At 43.2% G+C, this 22,005-nt stretch overlaps 1 protein-coding gene across 9 annotated transcripts in view; it reads left to right on the forward strand.

The window, feature by feature from the left end:
• Positions 1–22,005, forward strand: part of LOC101984034 (nesprin-1) — a 228,565-nt gene that overhangs the window by 12,658 nt on the left and 193,902 nt on the right. For all 9 annotated transcript variants that reach the window (XM_013352282.2, XM_026787370.1, XM_026787375.1 and 6 more), the window contains exons 7-17: positions 769–912; positions 2,616–2,780; positions 6,182–6,499; positions 7,674–7,829; positions 7,978–8,148; positions 9,060–9,386; positions 11,655–11,807; positions 12,181–12,348; positions 14,630–14,806; positions 17,026–17,172; positions 21,326–21,451. In XM_013352282.2, the coding sequence (XP_013207736.2) occupies positions 769–912; positions 2,616–2,780; positions 6,182–6,499; positions 7,674–7,829; positions 7,978–8,148; positions 9,060–9,386; positions 11,655–11,807; positions 12,181–12,348; positions 14,630–14,806; positions 17,026–17,172; positions 21,326–21,451 (2,052 nt within the window). The remainder of the gene's footprint in view (positions 1–768; positions 913–2,615; positions 2,781–6,181; positions 6,500–7,673; positions 7,830–7,977; positions 8,149–9,059; positions 9,387–11,654; positions 11,808–12,180; positions 12,349–14,629; positions 14,807–17,025; positions 17,173–21,325; positions 21,452–22,005) is intronic.

Genomic DNA, 22,005 nt, shown 5'->3' on the forward strand with positions numbered 1-22,005 from the left:
CATAAGCTAGCCAGGCGGCCGGGGTGCTGGGGACACAGCCCCGCCGCTCCTGTTACTACAAAAGACTTGAGTCTATCACGTCCATAGGTTCAGGAAGGAGAGGTCCTGGTGCACTATGGGATGAGAATTGCTGGAGCAGAGATAACAGTGAAGGGTGCTATGGATGACCTGGGAGAGGGCACAGGCACCTCCTCCTGCACTGTGTGCAGCCTCCAGTAGACTCCACATCTCAGCCTACCACCTAATCTGCCACTTGACTTCTGTCTAAGGGCCTCCTGCTAAAATCCAATTGAAAGTTAAGAGAGGCCTGGAGTAGGTGAGAGAGCAGGTGACTCCTTCCTATGTTCCAGATTGGCTATTTGAGATGAGGTGAGGTGGGTGGGAGTGGCATTTCCTTTAAAAAAAAAAAGCTGGGGAGAAAGCTGGATAAGACAGAAAGATAAAAGACAGTGGAAATCAGGAGGCCATTTCTAGATATAAGAAATTTGAAATATTCAAGCAGAAATATAAAATAGATAATTGAGAAATGATGTCTCAGAGTCATTCTGGACCAGATGTGAAATAACATAGAAACATTATATACATAGTTTTCACACACACACACACACACACACACACACACACACACACACACACCTGTATAATTAAAGTGAGTGGATGGATAGCTAAAGGTCCTTTGTCACACTAATACCTTTTAATTTTTTCAAGATCATTATTGTACCTGTTCATGAGCAATTCATTTTAACTTTTCATCCTTTTGCTCTCTAGCTGCTAAACGAAGAAGTATTGAGTCACAGCAGCCTGCTGGAGACCATTGAAGTCAAGAGGGCAGGCATGACCGAGCATTACGTTACCCAGTTAGAACTGCAGGATCTGCAGGAGCGACACCAAGCCATCAAAGAGCGGGCCAAGGTATGGCTATCCCGAGTCCAGTGGATTCACCCAGGTAGGAGAGTGGAGAACTGGGACCACTTACACACTCAGTGCTTTCCAAGACCAACAACCTAGTGAAAACAGTGTAAAACAAACTGAATCTTAGCATTTTAAAAATATCACTAGCAATATTAAACAACACTTTGAATATTTTTTAATACCTGAAAGTTAATGTAGAAAAAAAAATAATTCTCAACAAAAAAACCCAACTAGAAATGTAATATTGTCACAAAAAATTTCAGAGAGAGTCCACATTGAAAAATCCTAAATTCTTTTTCTTTTTGTTTTGTTTTTCGAGACAGGGTTTTTCTGTAGCTTTGGTGCCTGTCCTGGAACTAGGTCTTGTAGACCAGGCTGGCCTTGAATTAAGAGAGATCCTCCTGCTTCTGCCTCCCAAGTGCTGGGATTAAAGGCATGTACCACCACCACCTAGCAAAAAATCCTAAATTCTATGTGACGTTTGGCTATGGGAATTTTATAAAATATAAAACAATTGTTTGGAATCTCCAGCTCAGAGCCCCATTCCAGACCCCACCCTCAGCTGCCGAGCAGCCTCTTCCCTGGAGCTGTTCTCTTCAAACTCCACCCTCCTCGGGGCTGCTCAAGGCCTGGCCTATAGGCTCCTTAAGATCTGATAGCTCAAGGCTAGCCTAGTCTACAAGAGCTAGTTCCAGGATGGACTCCAAAGCTACTGAGAAACTCTGTCTTGACAAACAAAAAACCACCCCCCCCCCAAAATAAAAGACTGGGTAACCCTAACTGCCATGTGAGACCTCTCACACCCTCCTGAGGGTCACCCAGGAGTGCTTTGCTCAGATTAAACCCAGCTTTATTAATTCGGTTTGATTGGCTTATTACCCCCGTGGTGGTAGAGTCTCAGTAACCAACAGAAACCTGGTAGCATTCACCGTTTGTCATCTAGGCTTCCCAAGGACAATGGTGACACCTTACAGGAGCACATTCTCCGTTATTAGACAAAGTCCAGGAAAATAAGCTCTCCAACTCCTAACTCTCACTTAAGACATAATGTAACCGTTTTGGTTTTCACTACTAATTGAATTTTTAAGAAAAGTAAAGTCCCTTTATTTGTGACGTGACCATTAACTTGTCATTGAAAATTCAGACCAGGTGGTTATTTCACAGTGATCTACAAGATCTTTCCAGACTTAAGTATTTGTTTTTATATTTTGCTATTCTTTTCCTTAGAGAGAAATATGATTTTTTTCCTTTTTCTTGTTCATTTTTTATTGGTTCTGTGAGAATTTCATACAGTATATTTTGAATGTGTTTACTTCAATTAACCTCACTCCCTGTCAGCCCTCAACTGTGTCCTCTTTCTGTATGGGAATTTAAAGGTTCTTTTTAAAAGGGAAATTACTCATTTTTCTAACGAGCTTATAATTATGCTGTTCTAAAATTTCAAGAATGTAGCTGACAAGATGTTTCAGCAAGCAAAGGCTCTTGTCACCAAACCTGACAACTTGAGTTTGAGCCAGATCCCTACACTGGAAGGAGGGAGTTGAATCCCAAAAGTTATCTCTGACCTTCACAGACACTGAGCAGCACGTGTGCATATGCATGCGTGCACACACACACACACATTAAAGAAAATGTAACTCCAAAAACGAATTCTGCATTCAGTGATATGTTTTTTTCTTAACTATTTTAAATACTGATCACAGGAAGCAGTAACAAAATTAGAAAGGCTGGTTCGCCTTCACCAGGAGTACCAGAGAGACCTAAAGACATTTGAAAATTGGCTGGGGCAAGAACAAGAGAAGCTTGACCGATGCTCGGCCCTTGAGGGTGACAGCCACACCCATGAGACAGCATTGCGGGATCTCCAGGTAATTCTATCAGAAATCCAAGGGGCCCTTTCTATGAAAATGGAATTATAAGGTCAAATGATGGGAAGTGGATGTGACTGTGGCTCCAACAGAGAGCTGATACGCATTCAGTTAAGGGAAGGCTTGGTCTGGAATGTTCAAGTTCCCATCATTTGTTAGGCAATTTAAACCAACAAAACCAGCTCTTGGAGGACTCATTCGGCTACCAAGGTGGCTACTGAGCTAGTGCATGGTGTTGCCTAACAAAAACACCTGCCTGTTGCTCTCAAAAGGACGTTTCAGATGAAGGATAAAACAGCGAGCACCACCAAAATATTGCAGGCTCTGAGTGAAACTGATAGCACAATCTGTAGCTACTTGGCTTCAGTCAAAACCTCTAGCACTCTGGAGGGTGTGGGACTTGGCTGAGAATTCAAGAAGAAGAAATCAGCGTAGCTGGGGGCACGTGGATCCTCTGGACACTGCAGATAGGGTGGGCACAATGGTCAACAGCTCTCAACCTTATTCACTCCTTCAGTTAGTTACTCAACACCGAACACAGAGCAAACACTTCACAAGCAACAGCATGTGACGATGGCTTGGGCATTAATTTCATACGTTTAGTGAGGAAAGCAAACCCATGAGTACATTATTGTATACAATGAGGTAAAGGCAGTAATAGATTAATGCAAAGGAACTTACGGCAGCTCTGAAACTTAATCATTCATCACTGCAGGGTTGGGCAGAGTCAGGAAGGTCTCCAGGAGAAGGCTTCTAGGAGCACAGAATAAAGAACTGGAAAAGACTAAGAAGACCACCCCCATGTCCCACCGGGGAGTGTTCTAGAACTTCTTAGCATGCTGTGGATCCCAAATAGAGTTGGTTCAAGATTCACAAGCTATCCCTACAGCTAGGATGAGTAGGAGAAGCAAAGCCTCTCATGGTTTTCCCTGATATGTGCAACTGCCATGACCTTCTGCTGAGTCTCAAGAAGGGTTGTGTAATGCCAAGCAGACAGGTTGGGGTAAGGAAACTTGGACTCTACTTCTCCGAGCAACCTGGTACTAGGCAACTTCAGACACGAAAGAAGCTCTCTCATGGTTTCCTCCACACAACTGTGAAGATTAAATGAGAAGAAACTATCTTACTTAAAGATAATAAATACTAGATAACAAACAGTACAAGTTATACAAGTTACAGAGTCTCATCTGCCCTGCCTTATAATACTAAGTGCTCTGATCTCTGAGATCTTACAGGCCCGGCTGATAGTGTATATATGTAGACATGCATGTACATATGCATACTATCATTGTTTGAAGCAGGGTTCTGGTATACAGCCCAGTCTAGCCTTGAGCTCAGGATATTCCTAGCTTAGTCTCCTGAATGCCGGGCCTACAGGCAGCTTTCCCGATGACCAACAGCTGTTCCTATTCACTTGCGAGCAGCTGACTTTGTGTCCTTAAATAGCTCTCTTCTCACTACCACGCCAGACACCCTGGGAAGCAAATGATGACCTCTGTAAGCGGCTGTGCATGAAGGGAACCAGCAAGTTCCTACCTACGTGCTTCTCTTGTTTTGGTTAGAAGTGTATGAAGTCAGATTAGCACGGCTCAGACTCCAGGCCCTTGCCACCCACGTGTTTCTTCTATGTTGTCCGACTTAAGTCTCCACAAACGCTGAAGAGGAAGGAGAAAGGCCGTGGCAGGAAACGGAAGTGGAGCACTGTAACTCCCTGCTACGTGGCTACAAGACAGGGCCACTCCAGTATCCTTACGTTCTCCCACCCATGGCCAGTGGTGTGGAGTCTGTTACTAGGCAACATCAGGCACAAGACAGCCTCTCTGACGCCACATAGTGAGATTAAGTGAAAAGTAAGAAAACCATACTTAACTGATGAATTCATAAAGCAAATAAAGACTAGAAGTTAGGAGAACCACAATTTTATAGACCATAGGCACCAATTATTTTATATAAACCGAGGGTCTAATTCAAGTCATGGAACATATATTCATATTTAAATATCAAGCTGTGCTTCTCTTTGGCATAAATACTTCATATATTCGGATAGATGAGAATATATTTAGGAGAATGATGGCATATAATAGATAGAACTATTTTTATAAACTTGGAAGAGTAGATAAATTGAGATTAATAAATTAGAGAAGGTATCAGTTAACTACAGCACATGGCCACAGTGTCTTTGCTTTAAGGAATTCTATTGGCACACAGCCACACTCGTTGACCCTGTTCTATGGCTGGGTGGGTACTACACCAGCAGAGTTACACAACTGTAGCATAGCCCAAAGTCCTGCAAAACCTAAGGCATTGATTTTCAGGCCCCTTTGCAGGAATAATATGCAAACAAATTAAGGAGAATTTATACAGCATCACCTTGAAAAAGAATGAAAGAATTTTCAAAGAAAGCCTCCATGTTTGCTTGAGTGTTGTGCCAATTCTGACTGTGTGCATGGCTGCCTTCAATGTTCATGGTTGTGGTTTACATGGTTCTTTTTATTATAAATAATCATATCGTTCAACACATGTTGATTTCTTATGAGTAGAATTTAAAGTATATAATACCATTTTTGCCAGAATAGTTAAGAATGTGTTTCTATAAAAAAGCAATGTATGCCATTCAATATATGTTCACACTTACTTGTTTAGGGTGACTCTTTGGGGCTTATACTGTCGTCAGGAGACTATATTTGAATATAGGAGCACCTAGTAGGCTGGTGTAATGATTCAGCCTAACAGGTCTACATGCCTACAAAGGGGACTAATCCAAATTTTCTGGGCCACCATATTCCCTAGAGCATAAACCTAGAAAGGACTCCCACCTCTTGCCATGAAGAGGATCCACACTTCTTTTCTCAGCAGTCACTGTAGAATCCAGTTAATGCCAAATCCACCAGCCCTGAGGGCTGTGTAAGAAGATGCTGAGCTGTAATAAACCTGACTTAATGTTTTAAGCAATATCACTTTTGTCATGACTGCTTTTGCCTAAAGCTAAAAAAAAAAAATCAAATTTCAAAAACCTAACTGGGAATCATTATTTTTTATTTATTTTGGTTTTTATTTATACAAGGTTTCTGTGTATAATAGCCCTGGCTGTCCTGGAACTCACTCTGTAGCCCAGGCTGGCCTTGAACTCAGAGATCTGCCTGCCCCTTCCTCCTAAATGCTGGGATTAAAGGTGTGCCCCACCACGACCTGGTGGGTATTCGTATTTTAATTGGGAAATTTTCAGGCTCTTTCTCCAGACATAGGAAGGCAATGTTCACTGTTACAGATACAGATATGCATTGTTTAGTAGTGCAGAATGAAATCACATGTGAATTACGAGCTGGCCCAAGATGGTTTAGCTGAGATACATTGGTGTGAACTATCAGTGAGTCATGATGCCCTTGCCCTTTTGCCCGCAGGAACTTCAAGTGCGCTGTGCAGAGGGGCAGGCCCTGCTGAACTCGGTGCTGCACACCCGGGAGGACGTGATCCCGTCGGGCATCCCCCAGGCAGAAGACAGAGTGCTGGAGTCCCTCCGTCAGGACTGGCAGGTTTACCAGCACAGACTGGCCGAGACCCGGACACAGTTCAACAGCGTGGTGAACAAACTGAGGCTGATGGAGCAGAAGTTCCAGCAAGTGGATGAATGGCTCAAGAGAATGGAGGAGAAAATCAGTGTCAGGAGCGATTGCCAGAGTAGCCGATCCACCAAGGAGATACAGTTGCTGCAGATGAAGGTGCAATCCCGGGAAATTCCCGAGCCTTGTCAAAGCAAATTGCCTTGCAGAGCTTGTAGTTTGTTTCATGGAAACACTTAGAAGTTGTCTGTCTGAGGTGGACGTCTTCCGAGTTTTCATTATGCTGGTCTAGAACATTTAAAATAAATGAAATGGTTCTCTTTGCAGCCATTACTTCTTAGGTTCATCTTGGACAGACTATGGTTTGGCGCTGGGCCAGTGAGGTGGCTTGGCAGGTAAAAGTGCTTGTTGCACAGCCTCATTACCTGAATCTGGTCCCTAGCACCCATACGGGAAGGACAGAACCACCTTAATGTTGTCCTCTGCCCTACACACACACACACACACACACACACACATATACACACATACACACATACACACACGTGCACACACAGTCACTAAATGTTAAAAACATGAAAACTTTAAAATAGAATCCAGTTTTGTGAAACTATTATATTTATTTTTCATGTCTGCTGATTTCCATTATAGAAATACAGAAGCAACAATCTTTTACAATTATGATTATGATTTAAAAGAGATCTAATACAGTTCTATAAGTTAGTAATTCACAACTAGCTTCTTTGTAATTTTTATTTAAGTTCCTTGCACACAGTCAAAACAATCTATAGGCCTTGGTAATTTGTTCTCGTTATTCATTTTAGTATTTTAAGGCTGGTTAAACTGCAAGGGAAGATGTGAGACACTCTTTAAAAAGGCATTTGCACCAAAGAATAATGTGTATAGGATGGTGAATCGTGAAATATGCCCCCAACTATGCTGAAGCCCGCATGGGCAGTCCGTTTAGATTGAGTTTCCTGGTCTAAGTTGATGGGGATAACTGACCAGATCTCTTCCTCAAGGAGCAGGTTCCACCAAGATATGAACTCAGATCGCTGGATTCCCAGTCCAGAGCACTAACCATTACACCACAGGAGCTGGTGTTTAAAGGGAGGTGCTGAGAGTTATAGATACACAACCGTCACCACATTGCTGTGACATAATTTTTCACAAAGATTATATCTGACACATTTTCAGAATTGTAGCTCAGAATAAACATATTCATAAACACGTGTGCAAATCATGTTCTCTTCAGACGGTACATGCAGCGTCTGTCCGATTTAGGACTGTCCAGGACTGAGCTGCTCTTCCTCTGGTTCTGATGTCATTGCAGAAGTGGCATGAAGACCTGTCAGCACACAGAGATGAAGTTGAGGAGGTGGGAAGCAGAGCACAGGAGATCCTGGAGGAGAGCCATGCAAGCAGCAGGATGGGCAGCCAGGCCACTCAGCTGACCTCCCGCTACCAGGCCCTGCTGCTCCAAGTGTTGGTGAGCTGGCCCTGACATTTACAAGAGACTGCTGGCATCATGAGCCTACGTGGTCTTCACCGGCTCCTACTGAAGATGTCTGGTGGTCCACAGTGGCCCTGGCCCTGGGGCTTTCGTCCATGGTTCAGTCTTCTCTTTGCTTTCACAGGAGCAAATAAAATTCTTAGAAGAGGAAATCCAGAGTCTGGAGGAAACAGAATCATCCCTCGGTTGCTATGCAGACTGGTATGGCTCCACCCATAAAAACTTCAAGAATGTGGCTACCAAGATAGATAAAGTCGATGAAGTAATGATGGGGAAGAAGTTGAAGACATTGGAGGTAGGCAGACATCCTCCTGTCTCCAACCTTCCCTCATCCCCTCATGATCCTCTTCCACTGGGTAGATCTAGAAGCATGCGTCTATTCCTGACTCCAAGCTGCTTATAGCCCCCAAATCATCATTTTAATCCTAATATGGTTATACATGCTTTAAGGCCAAAGCTGATTCCACTCACTATGTGTGAGGCATAGTCTCATGAATGGCCCATGGGCAACTGTCTGCCATGTCTTAAGTTGACAAATCCTAACGGTTAGATCTTAAATTCACAACTAGGCGTATTAGCAAACTAGAAAACAAAATCTTTTGGGATGAAAGTTTGCTGAGGATAAAAGACACATCAGATTCCTCTTTAAGTCTGTGACTTGAAAATGGTATATTGATCAAAATTTAAATCCTGTGTTGAATTAAAGAAAGGAGCTTTAGATTCCTTGATAGGTCCAACCTGGAAAAAAAACTTCAAAAATTTATTTTAAGGGACTACAGAGACTACAGAATGATTCCAAATAGAATCTGAAAACCTTTATTTGCAATAATAATAATATTAATAACAACAACAATAAGATCCACACTGCATTTGCTCTGTGCTGTCTGGTTTTATATCAACACAAGCTAAAGTCATCTGAGATGAGGGAATTTCAATGGAGAAAATAACCTGTAGGCAAGCCTATAAGGCATTCTCTCAATTAGTGATCAATGGGGTAGAGCCCAGCCCATTGTTGGTGGTGCCATCCCTCGGCTGGTGGTCCAGGGTTTATGTTACAATAGGCTGAGCATCAGTTGCTGCTTCCTGGTTTCTGCCCTCCCTACTTTCGGTGATGAACTGTTTTGCAAAACCGAATGAAACAAACCCTTACCTCTTCAAGTTGCTTTTGGTCATTCCACAGCAATAGTAATCTGCTTTCTTTCTCAGGTTTTATTAAAAGACATGGAGAAGGGCCACAGTTTGCTGAAATCAGCTCGAGAGAAAGGGGAGAGGGCTGTGAAGTTCCTGGAGGAAAACGAGGCTGAGGAACTGAGGAAGGAGATCCATGGCCACATGGAACAGCTGAAGGACCTGACTGGCACGGTGCGGAAGGAGCACATGAGCCTGGAGAAGGGCCTTCACCTGGCCAAAGAGTTCTCAGATAAGTGCAAAGTGCTGACCCGATGGATGGCAGAGTACCAGGAAATCCTGCACACACCTGAAGAACCCAAAATGGAACTGTATGAGAAAAAGGCGCAGCTATCCAAATACAAGGTAGTCCCTTGCGAGCTACTAGCACATGTGTGTGGGCATCAGGCAAGGACTGAATGGGAGAGAGTTTATTCCAAAAGTCTTCACCCACACAGGTGCTGAAGGGTACCCCTATATATCCTCTTTGCTGCCGGTTTATGCAGCTATATTGTTGTAATAAGGCCGCTTGTTCGTTTCGGCCATTCCGCAGTTCAGACCAGAAATAATCACACAGAAACTATATTATTTAAATCACTACTTGGCCCATTAGCTTTGGCTTCTTATTGACTAGATCTTACATATTAATTTAACACATCTTTTACTAGAGATACTATCTTACTAGAGATTACTATCTGTGTATCACCACGAGGCTGTGGATTACCTGGTAAAGTTTCTAGCATCTGTCTCCAGTAGAGCTGCATGGCTTTTCCTTACTATAGTTGGCAAAACATATAACTTTGGCATGATTCTTCCTATTAGAAGCTAAAATTCAAAAGTTAATATAATCAATCAATATACCTTTGTGATACAGCTATATGGATCTTCTGAAGGGTGTTCAACTCTGAATCAAGGGCCTCATGTAGCTAAAAACCCTACCACAAACTCATCAGCTTAAAAATCTTATGAGATACTTTTGCAAGTTTTTTTCCCTTGACAGCACGATTCTCAAATGTGACCTGTTCACTGACATCACATCTATCCCAGCATAGTCACTTCCCTTCTTTCCTTGGTTCCCAGTCCTAGAATCTGAATCACAGCAAATTGAAAATGAGAGAGCATGGTTTAAAGACAATGACTTCTAACTGACTAATTAGAAGGAATGTTATGTGATTTTTTTTCTTTATTTTCACTTTTGGCTCTTTGAGGGTCCACCATGCTGCTCCCAAATAAATCGCACCGGGAGGTTTATTTTTAGTGATGGGTTTACCTTGGTTTGTTTCTTGTCAGCTTCTCTTAACTTACCCACAAGTACCTTTTGCCTCTTGGCTTTTTCCTTTTCTTGCTGCTGTCTATCTTACTTTCACACTCACTCTGAGACTGGTTGTGTGGCTGGGCGTCTGGCTCCGGATGTCCTTCTTTCCTTATTCTCTCATTCCACCTTCTCATCCTCATTTCTCCTTCTATGTACTCTGCCTGCCAGCCCTGCCAGTTTTCGCTCTTGCCTCGTTCTTGGCCATTCAGCTCGTCATTAGACCATCAGGTGTGTTAGACAGGCACAGTGACACAGCTTCACAGAGTTAGACAAAAGCAGTATAAGAAAAAAAAAACACCCTAAAGTAATATTCTACAACAGGTAAACACCAGGGAATTTAGTTTCTAGAGGATCAGTAATACATTCTAGAGATACAGAGGCGATATAAACAGGTAGAGAAAGTTAGAAATTTCACCTGCTCAGACTTTCAAAATAATCACCAAAAAATTGCCTTCCACTAATATGTGATGTTTTGTCGCAGATGCCTTAAACATTTCTGCCCACCGGTCTTAACTAAAGAAAATCAGGCATAGATCAAGATAGAAAGACATATATACATATGCGTGTGTACACATATATACATATACATGTGTGTGTGTGTGTGTGTGTGTATGTGTGTGTGTGTGTGTGTCAAATTAATGACTCAGTACCTTGACCAAGTTATAGGCCATCGGGGTTTGCTAAATGGCCCTTAAGGATTTAGCAACAGTCTTTAGGGATGACAGTATGCAGGCTCACCCCATTTCTCCAGAAGCTACTGACATTTCTAGCTATGATACTGTGCCCGGCCTCCCCTCCAGGCCTGGCAGCTTGACACTGAAGATGTCCTCATGAGACTCCTCTCCTCTCCTCCCCCAATTTAGATTGATTTCCTAGCGTAGTAAAATATGTTTTGAACCTGTCTCAGCAAGTGCTAGGCGTTTTCTACCTAGGTCCAACTCTTAACTCAAGCTGCAACAGACATCATGCTCTCTGAACTGAACAACGGTCCCTTTTGTTGGCATTTATCTGTAGAAAGTAAAGAAGTGGCAGGCAGAAATAAGCTGTGTTCAGTTTCGCTAATTGACAAGTTTTCTGTTTTTCTCCTCCATGCAAGGCTATTACATGTGCTTCCCCCCCCCCTCTATAATAATGTAAAATAGCACAAGCTATGGCAAAATATTCTCTTCTTAATGCTTTGTATTTCATTGAGTCAATAAATATTTGCCAGATCCTTCTCTGAGGGAGGTGGTGTCGTGGCTTCCACAGGCACCTGTGTATTTTCTCCTTGTTCACCCCAATGAGGTGGCTGCTTTTCCTTTTTGTCTCTGTGACTCCAGTCACTACAACAAATGGTGCTGTCCCACGAGCCATCTGTGAACTCGGTGAGAGAGAAGGGCGAGGCGCTTCTGGAACTGGTACAGGATCAGACGCTAAAGGACAAGATACAGAAACTTCAAAGTGACTTCCAGGACCTCTGCAGCATAGGAAAGGTGAGGAAGGGGAGGCACTGAGCATGCTGACTGCCCAGGAGGTGACAAAGCCTGCTTCTGTCCCCTCTACTATAGACTTTTGAGGACTGGCATCGGCCAGAGGCACTTTAATAGCATGACAGCTGATTTTCCCATTCCTGATGGTTTTCTATGTAATTCGCTTCCTATTAGACGCTGGGGATGGAGTCCATGCCCTTGACTGTGCTATCCATACCCTCTACACCTAAGCTGCCGCCTAGCCCCATCCTGGTGGTTTCTGACACAATCCAGTTTGCCTAGCTTCCGAGTTACCCTAGACATCGTTTAAATATAACACAATTCTGAGTCGGTCTTAGACTCAAAAGTCAACTCTGACACATGCCTGGTTTTGCAGGAGCACGTCCTCAATCTGGAAGCTAAAGTCCGAGACCACGAAGACTACAACAGTGAACTCCAAGAGGTAGAAAAGTGGCTGCTGCAGATGTCCGGTCGCCTGGTGGCACCCGACCTTCTGGAGGCCAGCAGCCTGGAGACCATTACCCAGCAGCTTGCCCATCACAAGGTAGAGCTACTCTCACCACACGGGGGCTTTGACAGCCCCGACACTGTGTATGTGTCTGCATGTGTCTGTGCATATGTGCATGTGTATATGCATGTGGGTACACACGTGTGCATATGCATGTGTAAACGTGTGTCTTCAAGTGCAGCTCTGAATTACAACTGTGCTTCAAGAACCTCATGTGAGCCTCACGTGCAGCTGACAATTTAGAGCCACTGAACTTGATATCCTTGGGAGAGTAAAGATTACTCAGCTCATAGCACTCGGCTTCTGAACAGGCTGCACGCGGTTGAGCTCACAGTTTTTGTTGTTTTTTTTTTTGGGGGGGGGGTTGGTCTTGGAATTTAGTCAGCATGTATCTTTTATCAAAGGAAGAGATTCCTCCTACTTTAGAAACACATGTCAGCCATGGAACACAGGACTGGGAGTCAGTCTGCAGTCTAGGCCAGCCACATATCCTTCCTAACTGGGACCTGAGCCTCTCTGGGGCAGTTGTCCTATTGTCTCACCTCGTAACTGTGCTGGAAACCCTAGGGAATGGCATTTGTGCAAGCACTTTGTGAGCCACTGAGGGCAGACATTCTTATCTTCGCAGGTCTGTGTTCTTAGTAATTACACATGATACTGACAGATGGCATGTGGACAATTTTATGGAATGACCTACTCTGATCTTAAGGAGAAATAATTTTATCTGCAAAGTAAATCAATACCCTGTGTGAAGACATAAGCCTCTTTGCCAGAAGGAAATTTTCACCTCACAACTAGTTGTAGAAAATTAACTACTAATCTATGACCAGATTTCTGTGAACATGCTGGGTCTCATTTGATCCTGGAAGCTAAGTGGGGTCGGGTGTGCTCAGAACATGGATGGAAGGCAAACAGCTATAGTGCTGATATTGGCAGGCTCCAAAAACATGCTCTCCTATTTTGCATCCTGTTGCTGTGGTAACTACCATGACCAAAAGCAACCTGAAAAGGAAAGGATTTATTTCACCTTACAGCTTACAGAGGGAGTCAGGGACAGAAACAGAGACCATGGAAAATGCGGACTACTGCCTTGCTTGCTATGGCTTGCTCAGCTGCTTTCTGGTACAACTCAGGACTACCTGCCCAAGAGTGGCACCGCCCATAGTACACTGGGCCCTCCCACATCAATCATTAATCAAGAAAATGCCTTACAGAGTTTCCCAGAGACCAATTTCATAGAGACATTTTTTTCAACTGATGGTCCTTCTTCTTAGATGACCCTAGCTTGTGTCATGATGTCAAAAGACTAACCAGTACATATACTAACCCAGTAGATAGTCCATTCCTGCAGGAATCTGGGGTAGTGATTTCTCCTCTCCTTCTCCTCTCCCTCTCTCCCTCTTCCCCTCTCTCTCTAGCCTAGGATATAATACGTCAGTTTTAAACTGAAGACAAAAGTGGTTTCCACTTTTGTTTAATATCCACTCACACAAGCCCACTGGACAAAGGAGAATGCAGCATCCCTAAGAGCCCAACCATGATTCCGTTATGTAGAGATGTATCCCCAAGCACCCTTGTGTTGGAATGTGACTCTTGCCACAGCATTGTGTGACCTATAATGTCTCTAGCCTCATTTGACAAGCTTGCTTCTTGCTCCCTGAACAATCTGTGAGCATGCTCACTGGATAATGAATATGAGAAGAGCTGTGGGGCCCGAAGTCCAGAAGGACGTGTCGGAAACTGGGAAGCTTGGTTGTTTACTGCTAGGTTACCTTGATATGACCTTTCTGGGCTTTAGTCCCTCATCTGCATGACAATGGCTTAGTTATAATTTCCAGACTACAGTGAACAATTAACTGTAAGCATGATAGTTATTTTTATTCATCTAAATGTTATTGGGTGTAAATTATATATTGTATTATTACAGAAACCAGAGCAGTAAGTAAATTAAATAGTATATCATCTGAGGTTAAAAAAGAAAACAAAAAAAATGCCTAGGTTCTAACAAACAGATGTGACACACACGTGGACATCTTTGACCCTGGCTGTGTGGTCATAGCAGTGCCTCTCTGAGGCCACCTGTGCACACACTGTAGCCCTGTCACGTGACTGATCCGCAGCTCATTCACTCTTCCCATTGGTGGCTTCCTGAAATACTCATTTGCTTTTTAACCTAAAGCATCACCAAGATAAATCACAAAACTCTTTTAAAAGGTCTGTTAGACAATAAAATGAGATCTTAAACTCGGTGCTCAATAAAGAGGTTGACGCAAGCTGGAGATGGAATCCTGGGAGCTCTCCACCTCTTCTGTTGCAGGCGATGATGGAAGAAATAGCAGGCTTTGAAGACCGCCTGGATGATCTTAAAACCAAAGGCGACACTTTGATCGCCCAGTGTCCAGACCACCTGCAAGCAAAGCAGAAACAGAGCGTGCAAGCACACCTGCAGGGCACGAAGGACAGCTACTCAGCCATCTGCAGCACAGCACAGAGGGTGAGTGCTGTGGAGGCTTCCCCACAGTGACTGAAGACGAAGGCCTGGTTTTCAAAAATGGGCCAATGCCTAAATTTTTAGAGTGGCTTTGGTATTTCGTAAGCAGACGGAGTTCACAACTAAACAAGCAGGTAGGGCCTCCGTTCCATGTGAGGAAGCTTGGAAATAAGACATCCACTTCCATCCAATCCTTTAAAGAAAGGATTAATTATGAAAACATATTAGGCTCAGAATGTGGCTCACTTTGCAGCATGTCTGTCTAGCGTGCACCATGTCCAGGGTCTGATCCTCATCACATATAAACCAATAGTGGCGTCTTATGTCTGTAATCTTAGCACTATAGAAATAGAGGTCACAGGACCCGAAGGTCATAGTCACCCATACTATACTACATTACAAGTTCCAAGTCAGCCTGGGTGACATATAACCTGTCTCAAACAAAACGAAAGATAGAAGCTGTTCATAAAATTGGGTGCGTTGACTCTTGCCTAAAATCCCCACACTTGAAAGATTGAGGCAGGATAGTTGGGAAGACTTCAAGGCCAGGCTAGGCTGCAAAGTGAGACCTTGTCCCAAAGCAAGCAAAAGGAAAACTTATATTGGCAGTTTTTAATCTTTATTTTTTTACACACAATCAAAACTCCCCCCATAGTTTGCCATTTATTCTGAAGTACTAAAATAAATGCATTTTCATTCTCACCATTCATTAATTTTTAACATTTGGGGGCCTAGTTTTCTACTCTGAATATTTTTGGGCACTTGAATAAAAATTGTAAATATGAAGAAAGTCCTTGTCAGTTTGGAATTGTACTTTAATGGGTATATTTCCACAAAAACTGCATTCTCAATGCCATAGAAATAGGTCTACAATAAATAAGAACTGTTCTTTTAATAATAACTAGTATTGTCAGCAAGTTGATTTCTATTGTTAGAGGCACTGGTTTTTATTATTTTGATTTTGGTTGTTCTGGTGGTGGTGGTGGTGATGAGCTTTGTTTTGTGTGTTGTTGTTTTTGAGACAGAGTCTTGCTATTTCACCCTGGCAGGCATAGAACTCACTATGTAGACAAGGCTAGCCTCCAGCTTTCAGAGATTTGCCTATTTCTCCCTCCAGAGTGCTGGAACTAAAAGTGTACATCACCATCCCAGCTATTGTGGGATTTTTAAATCATGTCAAGTGTTTCTGTTTTTAAAGTATTACACTAGGCTGGCCAGGAGGAACTAATTGGACACAATGGGAAGAGAGACTGATTTGTGTTTATAATGAGAGAAATAACAGAAATTGTAGACGATGCAGTTGGTTCCTTAGACTATAAAAACTCATCTTGATAACATATTTGTTTTTTCTTTTAAAATGAAGACATACTAAGTTACATTGGCCTGCCTTGAGCTCATTTTAGAGACCAAGGTAGCCAAGTTGATCAAATGATTGAAAATGAATTGATTGAATAGTCATATCAGAAAACATATATAAATTAATCTCAATTGTTCTTTTAATTTTTTTAGATTTATTTATTTTATGTGTATGAGTGTTTTGCCTGAATGTGCACTGTATGATGGATGTATACAGTACCTGAAGAGAGCCGAAGGGGCTCTTAGCCCCTGGGAACTGGCATTACAAATGGCTATGAGCGGTCTTGTGGTGCTGGGGACCAAACCTGGGGCCTCTGGGAGAGCCACTGCTCTCAACCATCGCCCCAGCCCCTGGTCTGTGGTTCTTGAATATAGCTTCCATGGTGGAATGTGTGTCTCAAACTCCTCCACTTCTCTGTGTACTATTATTTATTCCTAGCAAAAGCATCGGAATTAGAGAAGTTTGGTTGTCTTTTAAAAATGGAGATTCATTGCTTTTTATTTTTAGCTCCTAGTTTAAACAAAAACTCCACCATTTATAATACAGAGAGAAGTTTCTGGAACCTCTGGCTTATGTTCTTGTTTATTTCAATGACTTCATGTACTCTAACACATTTTATTCCTTATATGAACAATGGGTCTGTTATATTTGACATTGTTATATGTGGATAGATATGGGAATTATAAAGTGGACTGTGGCCAGTGAATTTTATATCAAATTCTGGAACACTTTCGATCATGTTAGATATAAATAGTACTAGGGAGTCCTGAGGATTTAAGTGGCCTGCTCCTCATGCTTATTCAAATCTAGTGATGTTTTTGGAGACAGAAGTCAACTCTAACATCTTGTCCCCATTCTGCCTCAGGTGTACCGCAGTTTGGAATATGAACTTCAGAAGCATGTGAGCCGGCAAGACACCCTGCAGCAGTGCCAGGCATGGCTCTCTGCAGTCCAGCCAGACCTGAAGCCCAGCCCGCAGCCACCTCTGAGCAGGGCAGAAGCTGTCAAGCAGGTAGTGGAATCTGGGAAGTTTATTTTCCTTATGAGTCATTCATTCACTACTCTGCTGGATTCTAGGAGCAGCAAAGTGTCAGGGAAGCCTGACCTCGTGGTATGTGTTCTAACACAAGCAGGGCACCTGTGGGATAGATAGAATATGGTCTATCTGGTCTCTGAGACCTGATCAGTAGGCGGCTATTGGCTCCGTCACTTCATTTCTCTGAGCCTGAGTTCGCTCCTGTGTGAAACAATGCTTGTCAGTACAGCTGTTACTCCACACGCATGAGGCGTTGGTTTCAGGGACCCTGTGGATACCCCAATATGCAGGTATTCGATCCCTTGTTGGAAATGGTGTGTGTAATATCGGTGATGATCTTATCCATGCTTACCCAGCTTCTTCACACCCTCTATAGATTATTCTGAACACTTCATGCAATACAATCTCACAAAAATGAAATGGCTGCTATGAAGCTGTGTAGGCAACCATAATGAGGAATTACGTCTGTGCGTCTTCACGACAGACGCAGTTTTGGTTTCCTTCAAATGCTCTCAGTGGACAAGCGTGTGGGTACAGAATCTCGGGCTAGAGGGCCAGCTGTGCACATAGCTCTGAAGTCTGCTGCAATCCAAATGTCATCTCACAAAGGAATCTGAGCTGTAAACAGAGAAGCAATGCAGACCTCCCCCACGGTTGTTTTCCTTTCTCCATAAACGAGGTGCTTAGGAAGCGATTGCGGAATGAATGAGGAAGGGAATGCTAACTGTTGCCACACGAAAGGAATTTACTGCATATTAATATTAATATTAATATTAATCTGCGGGCTTATAATCATGCTACAGAAACTTCCTTAGAACATAAAGAAATATTTTAAAACCTTCGTGCTTAGCAGATTAACATGCAGGGCAAATCTTGTGAGAAATAGAGGAATTTGGTTGTAAATGTTATTACTGCCAGATGAATTAATGGGATCAACTAAAAAATTCAAATTTCTTACTTCAGAGATCAATATAACACCGTTGCTCATTTAGTCCATAAAGAAAGTACCCTTTTATTCCATTCCAGTGTGAACTGGCTTAAATGATTTATGCTATTTAAGCCATGAAAAGGTTCCCATCAGTGCACACATCATATTTTGGAAAGCACCATATCAGAAAAAAAATAAATGTGCCTTTTTTTAAGCCAAGAAAAAAATAATTAAAGGCTACTTATATTCTGGGTTTTTCAATTTTACAGTCTGCGTCGCGTATTAAACAACATGAAGCAGTGAGGTCCCTTGTGGCATTCTTGCAGATCCTCAGGTTGCACCTTCTCTGTCCTCTCTTGTCCCCTCCCCTGCTGCCCTTCATTCCTAACAGCCCACATTGCTCTCAAGTCCACTTTTCCATTCTCTAAATCACACGTATGAGAAAAACCATGATGCTTGTCCCTCTTAGTCTGGCTTGTTTTGCTTAACGCGGTGATCCTCAGTTCCCTTCCCCTGCTTCACGGCAGAACGTTACATCTCCATCAAATCCCTAGTCCACATTTTTTCTCCACTGTAAGCTTCCTTGAGTCGCTCCTTCTCTGTGTGGGCCTTTATTATGGATGTATTCTATTTAAAACACTCCAAAATAAATATTTCTCCTTTGTTCCCACCAAAAAAAAAAATGTTTCTCACAATGGCCTTCTGCCAGAACAGGGCAGGATTCACTGTGCCAACCAGGAGGCCCCCACTAATCTTGCTCAGGTTCCTGAGTGTGCAGCTCTGTGCCCCACTGCCCTCCCGCAGACTTTCTGTATGCCCGTCACTTACTTGAAAGTAGCCACAGAAGAGATTCGAGGCTGTGGGCCATCTGGATCTGAGACACTGAAGACGAAGGAATTTTGTTTTGTCAATTTTCTTTCTGTTCTCTGTTTTGTTCCTTCTCGTTAATGTTTTCCTTGCTGGATGCTGTCCTCGTGCCAAGCTGAACAGGCATCTCACAGTTGACTAGTACAGACATGGGGCTGGAGCACTCCACTACTGAAGACTCCACACAGAGGCAGATTCGGAGTTAGGCTTTGATCAGCATTTGCACTATGGTCCCAAGTTGTATTTTGACCCTCTAATACCCTTTCTTCTGTAAATACATACCAGCAACTCTCCGTGTGACCACAAGAGACTGGCACAATAATTCAATCCCATTCAGAGTTAGATGTTTTTATAAGGCATGGGACAGGAATTGGAGAGATGAGAAAAATATGCCAGATTGATTTGTCTTGGAAGTTAATGCTAGCAATGATCACTTGCACCTGTCTCTACTGGTTAGGGTTAAAGTAGCTTTATTAATCACAAAGTAAATCATTGTCCTTTAAATTACAAGTATTCTTAAAACTCAAATTTTGACAGCTTATTCTCTTATCATTTCTAAATGTTCATCTGTCTGGGCCATGGGTCAAGGCCAGGGTCCGCAGGACGTGGGGTGATACTGCTCACACTGGTTAATGATTGGTGTCACTTTACACAATGGACACCCAAGGCTCTGCTCCTCACTTGGTGGGAAGTAGATCAGTATTTATTATTTCCACATGAGAAGCAGACAGGTCCTCTGTGCTTTCCATTTCTGTATGTGTCCCCTATAGACTGCTCACTCCATGGTAAAAGCCGCTCTCAGGCCAAGGCCTGGTCATAATTCTTCTAATACCATTCTACGATCCTGCAGCATAAATTCCAAATTTTATTCCACGGCCGACGAATAGGCTGTAATCACGATTGGCCAAACAAAGGAGACTTGAGGTAGCGAAGAGTTTACTTTTTAAAAATCTGCTGAGACTGGAGCAGTGGTCTAGACTTGGGTGACATCAAATTACCCACCAGCCCCAGGGTCACTCGGCCATGATGAAGCACATAGTCAGACGCCGTGATTAATAGTGGTTGGGAGGCTGTTGGTTCTAAGCAGGTGCAGTCCAAGGATGCTGCTGAGCAGCCCACAGTATAAAGGACAGACCGCCCCTGGAAGAGCTATTTGCCTCAGTCATCCATGGCTCTGGGATTGGAGACTGTTGAGTAGAGGCAGAAACCAGAACAGTGCGATGTTCGGCTTTTTCTCTTTAGCATGGTAGCTTCCGGTTCTATCTACTCACCTTCACAGAGCATACTTTCATTTTCCCAGAAGGAGACTCCACAGTGGGGACACAGCGTGTTTTCTTTAGACCGTGAGCTTCCTCCAGCCATTTGTTGTCCTCTGCTTTGTACTGCAGATGTAATTAATTCCCTACAAGAGTCCCCAGGACTTGGTCTCTGTCACTCCCCTGACCTCTGCTCTGTTCCCTCTGCTCCAGCCTTTGTACCTAGTGTCCTTCTGTGTGGATTGTCCTTACCCTGCTTGATGGCTTGCTTCCTGAATATGTTTAGATCTAATCCTCTGAACAGTCTTGGTGATACACTGATGTGGAGTCACAAAACTTCCTCCACATAATCCTCTCTCCACCTTTTCTTTCCCACATGGTGTTTAGCACAACTACACTAAGTATCTGTGGACATATTACCTTGTCTGTTCTTAGAAGAACGCCAGTTCCACCATGGCCTACATTGTGTTGTGTGGACTACTTTATACCCAGTATCTAAAATGTATTCTCCCTCAATGATCCGCCTCTTTAAAGAGACCCATGTTTCTGTGTTTCTAAAAGGAATGGGGGGGGGGGAACTACTCTCATAAGCCCCTCTTGGAATCTGATAAAGGAAAGGGCAGGTTATGAACTTCTCGCTGAGGAAGGAAACCCCAGCCATATCACTCCAGTGAAGCTCCCCAGCTCACCCTGACTGTGGTCTCGTCTCCAAGCTCTGCACAGCCTGTGAATGAGCAGAGAAGACAAGGCTACGACTGCTTTGCCTGATATAAAAAGGAAACGCAAATGCTGTGAGAAAATCTGGAAAGACAGGAGACAAGCCTTGGGTTTTCCCCTTTCCCAGACCACGCAGACGGCTTTAATTATAATACGAACCAGATGGTGGACAAACAGATCCGCCAGTGTGTTTGGAATTCTCCCCATGAGTCACAGATATATTTCAGGACAGTGGTGAAAATACTGGCAAAGCAAAACGGTGTCTGAAATATCAATAAAATGCTCCCAACCACACAGTTTGCTTCCTCAACAGTGAACCCCTCTCATTGACTCTGATAAACGCCTTCTTTTTTTCCTTCAGGTCAAACACTTCAGAGCTCTGCAAGAGCAGGCAAGGACATACTTGGATCTCCTCTGCTCCATGTGTGACTTGTCAGACTCCTCAGTGAAAACCACCGCCAAAGACATCCAGCAAACAGAACAGCTGGTAACAACAAAAGAGTTGCATGATCACAGCAAACTGTCTGTTCTCTTCTTCAAATCTTCTTCGAAGGCTGTCAGGTTTAAAGAGAATATTTCCTGGGCTAGTCCTGGTATGATCCTCTTAGATCATAATGATGAGTTAGTATACGGATGTGTTAGCCATCACAAACATGGAAGTGGGTACTAATGGAGTCACAGCTGAATTGTTCACTCTCCTCAACCCCTGCCATCTGTGCGTCCCCCAGTCTCATGACCAGCTTCTTGCTATCTTCATCTTCTCTCACACCTTTCTCCTTTAAGTAATACTCAACCAGGGGAACCCCCTGCCCTCGCTTCTTTGTATCAGGCCTACCATGGGCTAGTGCTTAAATCCTCCCTAAAGGTGATAGCCTCTAAGTATCTTAAATAGACACAATAAAACAAGTTATACACCTCCCAAAGCCAGCAAAGCAGATCTAAGAACAATTGGAAACATTAATAAAGCAATGTGGAGCCCTGTGGAGCAGTCTGTGATCCCACAACTGGGCAGGGTCTGGGAGGTTGAAGCAGGAGGATTAT

This window comes from Microtus ochrogaster, linkage group LG9, assembly GCF_000317375.1.
Source record: "Microtus ochrogaster isolate Prairie Vole_2 linkage group LG9, MicOch1.0, whole genome shotgun sequence".
NCBI classification, from domain to species: domain Eukaryota; kingdom Metazoa; phylum Chordata; class Mammalia; order Rodentia; family Cricetidae; genus Microtus; species Microtus ochrogaster.